Source organism: Psammomys obesus, unplaced genomic scaffold, assembly GCF_907164565.1.
Source record: "Psammomys obesus unplaced genomic scaffold, mPsaObe1.curated_primary_1811, whole genome shotgun sequence".
Classification (NCBI taxonomy): domain Eukaryota; kingdom Metazoa; phylum Chordata; class Mammalia; order Rodentia; family Muridae; genus Psammomys; species Psammomys obesus.
The window spans coordinates 10763521-10771154 of NW_026595981.1; the positions used below are offsets into that span (position 1 = coordinate 10763521).

At 54.9% G+C, this 7634-nt stretch overlaps 1 protein-coding gene across 1 annotated transcript in view; it reads left to right on the top strand.

The window, feature by feature from the left end:
• The window catches only part of Bcas3 (BCAS3 microtubule associated cell migration factor), a 440143-nt gene extending 432983 nt beyond the window's left edge, over window positions 1-7160 (top strand). Inside the window, exon 27 of the mRNA XM_055619572.1 lies at window positions 6319-7160. Within this exon, the coding sequence (XP_055475547.1) occupies window positions 6319-6467 (149 nt within the window). The 3' untranslated portion in view covers window positions 6468-7160. The remainder of the gene's footprint in view (window positions 1-6318) is intronic.
• Window positions 7161-7634: the final 474 nt, after the last annotated feature.

The window sequence follows — 7634 nt, forward strand, 5'->3', positions numbered from 1 at the left end:
GTCTCAGCGACTTCAGCCAACGCCATCATTGTCTCCACTGCTTCTCCCTCCTCAGTCATCCTCCGTGGGAACAGCAGTGTACAGGCACTGAGCTGGATAAGACAAGCAACCCCTCACCATGTCTGCCAGGTCCAGCCACCTCCCAGTTGACATCAGGGCTAGCTGCCCAGGTCTCAGCCCTAGGAAGCATTCAAGCCTCCCATCTACCCCTGTATCTGTCTGTCTGTCTGTCTTTGCCTCTCTATTTCTCTGTCTCTATCTGTCTGTCTGTGTGTCTGTCTGCATCTCTGTCCCCTCCCTCGTTCCCTCTCCCTCTTTTCTCCCTCCTCTCTTTCCCCCCTCCCTTTCTGTACTGTTTTGCCTCGTTAGTTAAAGCCCTGTGTGCAAGCCTCTTGCTAACAAAATGGCTTGCAAGGGACCAACCCCATCTGAACCAGTTTTGATTAACTTGTAACTGCCCTGCGGTCATCTGGTCTCCTCACTGTTTATCCCTTCAAGGGAAAAAAAAAAAGCTGGTCAGTCTGGCTTCTTAATGAGAGGACTCCCACCCCCCACCCAGCATACCCAAGAACCCTCAAGCAGAAAAGAACTGAAAGATTAGTTTTGTTTTCTACAGATCTTTCCTACACCAGGCACCGAGCAAGACTGGGCATTTGGCTGGCTCTCTTAAGTTCATTCACTGCGCTGAGCTCTCACCAAACACATCCCAAGCAGGGGGTCTTAACCACAGCCCCCACTAATGTGGGAAAACTCAGAGGTAGATGCAGGAGGGAAGAAAAATCAATGCATGTCAACAGGGTTGGGAATTTATTCTCCATCTTGGGAGAGTGTGTTTGGAAAGAAGAAAGGAAGGAAATGAAAAGCTGTAAACACATATCTGCCATCTTCCTCTCTGAACCATTTCTTGATTAAAAAGAAAGAATCTTTGCCCAGGCTCCAGCAGAGGCAGAGCTGGTGGGGGCCTGGGTGGCAGGGCCACCTTGGGGGGGGGGTGCTGGAGAAGGTCCCTGAAGTCCTGGGGATAATCACAGTGACTAATTCAATTGCAACAATAATAGTAACTCACATTTGCTGACTGGAAGCTTTAAGCACTTGGTGACGTACTCTCCATGCATTATTTAATTTCATTCCTGCAGCCAGGCTATGAAACAGACATTGCCATCTTGATGCTCAAGAACCCTAGGCTCCCACCCAGAGTCACCCAGGACACAGGTGGCCAGAGCCTGTGCTCGCAACAACTTCTCTGGGCGGGTTGACCCGTCCCAGGTAGATCCATCCGCTACCCACCTGCCTCAGCCCAGACAGTTAGGGAAGGCTTACAGTCTCCACTGAAGGAAGTGGCCAGAGCCTCAGCAGGCCAGACTCCTCCTCCCACCAGGCCTGAGCCCACTCCTACTGGGCAGCTTGGGTGGTTAGTTTAGGATAGTAGGGTGTGCTGCTACAGCCAGGACCTAATAAAAGCGCTCTGCTAATCTGTTTAATGAGCAGCATCCTGGCACTCATGCACACAGCATGGCTGGCTGGGGCAGACAGTAGATGCTGATCCTTTTGTGGTGGAAATCCCTGGGCTGCCCCAAGGCGGAGCCTGGGCCCCAGGTACCCTCTTCCAAATACTCACAGCACTGCCTTCGCAGGTCCCTGAGGGTCCTTCTGGGTCCTGGAGACTTGTGATCCACCCCCCACCATTGCGGTGCCACCCAGGAGCCCTCTGAGGGTCTCAGGCTAGACAGACCTGAGCAGCCAGCCCCAAGCAGAATCCACCTTGGCCTTCTGCTGAAGCCTTCCTCCCACTGAGGCTCCGCTGTTCCAAGTCTCACTGAGGCCTGGTGTGCTCAAAGTCTCCCTCCTGAGGTCTGGGGAGCCAGACCTCATGATACAATAGTTGATGCATGAAAAGTCATGCTGTCATCACCCCTAACACCCCTTCACTCATCGTAGAGCTCCTAGGAGCCAGGCATGGACAAACTCATGCTTGGGCTCTGCCTGTCTCCACAGAGATTGACTATGGCTCCTCTCTGTGTTCCTCTGCTGATGTGCAGGTAACCAGAGTCCTTCGGAGAGGTCAGCCACATCTCTTCGACCTTCAGATACCTTAGGAGTTTGACAGGCACAGTGTGGAATGGGGGGGACAACCTGAAGACAAGGCCTCCTCTACTTTTAGCTTATTTATTTCCTGAAATAAGAGGCCTCCTCCTCCTCTCTGCTGCCCCTGCTGTTCTCTCCTATCCCCTGTGGCCTGCCCATCCCAGCCTGTGCCACTGGGGATCAGCTATGGTGACAAGCCTGTTTCCTAGTGAGAACAGTAGGGATTTGGGGACATAGGCACTAGTGGGCACTGGGGTCCAGCATTCAGCCTGCCCCAGTACCAGTTCTCCCTCTGGGGTGAACCCAGATCCCGTGGCTTCCTCTTTGTCTTTGGTGTTCCTGTCTGTAACATGGGGCTATCACTCCTACCTTCCAGGGTCACCTAGTATCTGGAGAATATGAGGGTACAGTTTGAGTCCAGGCTTTTCTGGGACACTTCCTTAGGCTCTGGCCTGTTGGGGGAAAACTGGGGGGTCATGGAAGAACAGGCTTTCTTAAAGCCAGCTGCCCCTGGGCCAGACTCCATGCTGCTGGGAGAATCTCCCTAGTTGCCTGCCCTGGTTGGTTTCTGCTAGGCTTCACCTGGAGTGTACTTATACTGCAGGAAAACTGCTGAGAGTTGAACAGTGTGGGACTGGGGTTGGGGCTTAAGGGGCACATTGCTGAACCAAAGCCGGGCCACTATGTCAAAATGCACAAGGGTCCCCCAGGAACCTCTTCAGCCTGCCTCCCTCCCTTTCCTAGCAACCTGCCTGCATGGGGCCCCATCTGTCACTGCATGGGCCACAGGTCCCTGTGTGTCCCCTTCTAGAAGCCGTTGTGTTATGCTTACTGTGTGATTCCTCTTCCCCCACCCCTTACGGAAAGATTCACACTTCTGCCTCTCGGCCTGCCCCCCCATGACTGGTCCGTCTCCCGCCGCCTCACGTGCATGTCAGTGTCCCGGACCGCAGAGTTCCGACGCAAGACCGCCCTTTTCCCGAGTGTCACCCCTGCGCCTCCCTCCACCCTCTCCTCCTGCTTGTGGAGATCAGTGTCCTTCTGGATCATTGTCCATATCTCTCAAAGACAAAAAAGAAAAAGACTCCTCAATGCTTTTCTTTTCAAAAGGGAAAAAAAAAGGAAAAAAAAAACAATGCCAACAGCCCAGCGTCCGTGAACAACCCAACAGTAACAAAGCATGCGTTCGGGATGGAGGAAGGTAAGGCCACACGTTTCCACTCTCCGATTGCTTCTAGGGCTGGTGGGAGGGGTGACGAGAAGCAGGGAGACAGTGTGCCCCATGTGCCCCTCCTTCGTGCTCACGTCCCACACACTCTCACTCTCGCATCTTTGGAGGAACAGAGAGAGAGCGGGTCCGATAGAGGACACATAAGAAAGAACCCCAAAGACCAGCCCAGGACCAGCCAAGCCCTTGGTTCTGTCACTAATTGGTTCATGCTGGAGAAAGGCCCCGTGACTCCCTACCACATCATTCATTCATTCCAGAAGTTACTTCTCAGGCCTGAGGGTTGCGACTGGGGAAGCAGAGATGAAGCACACACTCCCTCCCAGGGCCTGTCCTCCTGTGGGGATAATACACTTGGAAACCTTCCAGGAGCCTAGCTAGGGGTCGAGATGTGGGATTCAGTAGGCCTAGGGGCTCTGCAGTTGACATCAGGATTCACAGAAGAGTGGGCACCCATGGAAAGCTTAGGAAGATGAGCAGGCATTTTGGGGCCCAGCAGCCTAATTCAAACAGGAAGCACCAGTGAGGCCAGACAGAGGCAGCAGCTGTAAACAGCCATTTGGTAGTGCCGGGGAGTTTATGCATGGGGACCCTAAGGCGTGAGTGACAGTCTTTAGAGGAATAACAGGAGGTTTGTGCTGTACAGTGTTCTGGCTTTGAATGGATAAGTATGGAGATCACGGGACCCAGTGGCCAGTTCAAATGAGCCAGGGCAAAGTTGAAAGGAAACAGTCAGCAAAATCTTAGGTACCTCGGGATGCGGGGGCACGGAGGAAGCCTGCCCAGCCCCATCCCTCCCAGGCCTAAGCAACAAAGAGAAAGCATGGGCCAGGCTGCTCAGCCATGCCTGGACTCCAAGAGAGCAAATCCATCTTATAACCCCTTGGCAACTGTCCCTGAAATGTCACTTGATGGATGGGGTGCGTCCACTCAGACTCACGTGGCGGGGTCAGCAATGGCTTGGGGGTGATGCTGAGGGTGTTGCCGGGGGAGGGACAGTGGGGAGCCAAGCTTCGGCCTGGGCTGTGGAATCCTCAGCTTCTTTGGCAGTGTGGACATGTTGCATTTTGTATCAAGACTCTTGGGGCTCTGTCCCTCTGCTCGGCAAAGGAGCCACTCTCCCCTTACTGATGGCCTCTCCTGCTCCTTCACCTGGGGCGCTCTTCCTTGGGTCTGTATCCTGAGGAGGCCCCAGCTTTTCTTGCTCCTGCCTGCTCCTCTCCTGCCCTTCCTGGCCCTGCTGTCAGCGCCCCCTAGTGCTAGGATGGCTGCTCAGGAGGGCTTGGGCCTCTGAAAGCCACTCAGGTCCTTGGGTCTCTCTGGGAAACTCCTGGGCTTGCTTGTGGGGAAAGAAGGGGTGAGGAGGGACTCTACTGGAGTCTGCTGCTTGCGCACTAATGCCCAGGGCCTCCCCTTTGCTCACTAGCCTTCCCATCTAGTGCCACAATCACCCCATCCCAAGATGAAGGTAAACCTGAAAACCAAGCTGGAGGAAAGGATCTGAGCAGCCTTCTGCCCAGAGAGTTATCTCATGGCCTTCCCAGGACGAAGGCCCCCACAGGAAGCCAGTGTCTCTGGGGGACCAGGCACCACAGCCAGTGCCTCAGCCGATGTCCACAGCCCCCTCCTGTTACTCACAACACTCACAACCTGCTGGAGTCTGTACTGTCCTAGTGTGCTCGTCTAGGCTGGGTTCTGGCCCAGACATGACTGGCATAGTTACATTTCCCTGCCCTTCCTGTGGCTGCTGCTGCTACTGCCGCCACCGCTGCCGCCGCCACCACCACCCAACTTGTGCTATCGTGTGACCTTCAGAGCTCGGGAGTACCTGGCCAGTGATGGCCAATCCAGTGGAGGCCATGGCCCCTCACTCCCTAACCAAAGCCAGCTGTGCTGCATGTGTGTGTGGCAGGGGCCTGAGTGGGCACAGGCTGGAGACTGAGCTCTGCCGCCATACCAGGTGACATATTGCTTGGTGCATCAAGTAACTGCTGTGAGGTCCTGCACTCCTGAGGTAGACAGGCAAAACTCTGTAACCACAAGCAGGCAGCCCGCAGAGGAAGAGGCTCGGCTGTCGTCTGAGCTTGGAGAAGACTCCAGAAACTGTCCGTCATGTGCATGTCCACATCTCAGGGCCAACAGCAAACAGCAAAGAAGGGGCAGGAACTGACCAACCTTAGAAACCAGGAAATGAACCCAGCAAGCAGGGAACCCTGCTCCCAGCCCTCTGCCCACACAGTTACTGTTGTGGATGAAGACTGGACGAGGCAGTTAAGGTTACCATAGCTAAATAAGATAGGTCTGTCTGCCATCCACAGTAGCAGTGTGGAGGTACAGGGACCAGGGCAGTGGGCCTTGCTACTCCACAGATCAACTCAGCATATCCATTCTGTGGAGAGCTGGCAGGGGCCAAGCAGGGGACCTCTTCAGTGGAATAGGCTCTCCCAAGCAAAGGATCCCATTGTACAGAGCTCAACCCTGGTTAGCGGGTAGGTTAAGTGGATGTGAGTAAGGAAACAATGGAGGCTAAGCTGGGAGAGAGCTCCAGGGACAGGTCAGCCAGGAGAAGAGCAATAGGGACAGTCACCTCTGCCGATTGTGTCTCTTCGCTGTCCTGGCCTCTGGCCACCTGCTGGTCCTGGACAGTGCACACTAAGGAATTGAGGGAGAATGCTGGCCGAGCCTGAGTGTGTGTGCAGGGGCTGGCCCATACCCCATGGGCAGCACTGCCAGCTACAAAGGCCATTACACTTCTGGCCTGAAATGAAAGAAACACCCAAGTCAAAAACTGGAGTCTGCTAGCCATGGGGACTTCTCCTCCCTCACCAAGCCCCTGTGGGGCCTGAGCTGCCACCTGGCCCCAGGGAGAGCAGGTGGGAACAAGCCTCACCCTGCAAAAAATACAAATGGACCTGCAATGGGGCTTTGCGGTGAGCAACCAGGCCCAGGGTGTGCCCCCATCTCCAGCCAACTCTGACCAAGCCTGGCCCTCTCCTGTTTTGCAGAACTTCAGCGAGAGGGAAGCATCGAGACTCTGAGTAACAGCTCAGGCTCCACCAGCGGCAGCATCCCGAGAAACTTCGATGGCTACCGGTCTCCGCTCCCTACCAACGAGGGCCAGCCCCTCAGCCTCTTCCCCACTGGCTTCCCATAGGCACCAGCCGCCTGCTGCTGACTGGCCGGCCTGCTTACCCTCTAGAAAGGCTGGGAGAAGCACGCCCCTGCCCCTCCTCCCCCAGCACGCCTCTGGTCCTCCTACCCTTCTCAGTCTCAGCTCCTCTTTCATCAATCCCACCTTCCCTAAGCTTAGTGACAACAGATACTCATCCTGACTGGAAGAGAAGAGACCTCCAGAACACCTCGGCACTCTCTGCCACTCCTGTCAGTGGGGGCTGTGGCCAAAAGAGACTGCGGAAACTCAGCCCCTTCTCTCTGCACGTGATGCCCTGCATCGGATCCGCTTTTGTATTTTCTAACGGTACCCACAGGGGGGCTGGAACAGTGGCCAGATCTTAGGGCCCTGGGTGGAGAGTTGAGTGTTCCAACCAGGCATTGTGGTGGATGCCAGCCCTAGCCCACTTCAGGCTGCGAGGCACACTGCTGCCAGATGTCCTTGCTCCGTTCCCTCCAAGATGGGAGTGAGCCGAGGCCCAGAGTGATGCGGAAGGAAGAAGGAAAAGAGGCCTCCCCTTGCCCCTTGCTTCCCCATTGGCTCATGGGGAGAATTTGTCTGTCTTATCTTTAAGCCCTTGTGCCCTGGCCCTGTACTGCTCAGTGAAGGAAACTGCGGTTACTGAGGCCATGTCAAAAAGCGCACGTCTTGTCCAATAAATCACGCTGCAATTGGTGTCCCTTCCTGAGTTGCTGGGGTCAGGGTCCTCTCCAAACACCGAGCAAAGTCCTCGGGTCTCCCAACACCCACACCTGCACTGTGTACAAGAGACGGGGAGCCCATGTTGGGAGGAAAAGGAGAGAAAAATCTTCCCACTGGAATTTAGGTAGAGCTTCACTGAAGTCTAATCTCCAAGATTCGTGCCTGTTACCAGAGGCTCCGAGTTCTAGAGGTGCCCAGCCCCTGCCCTGTGGTAGGTTGTTCTGGGAAGAGAGCTTACCCTTGCCTGTGGCCTTATCTTAGGGCACTTGGGAATCACTGCTCTTTCAGGATGGAAAGACACAGATCCTGTCCGCCAGAGTTGGGTATCTTGTGAAAGTTGGAAAGCCTCTGGTAGCTAGTTCTTGGGGTTTTGTTGTTTTGTTTTATTTCTGAGACCAGGTTTCAGGTAACTCAGGATGACCTCTATCTCATTCTGTAGCCAAGGCT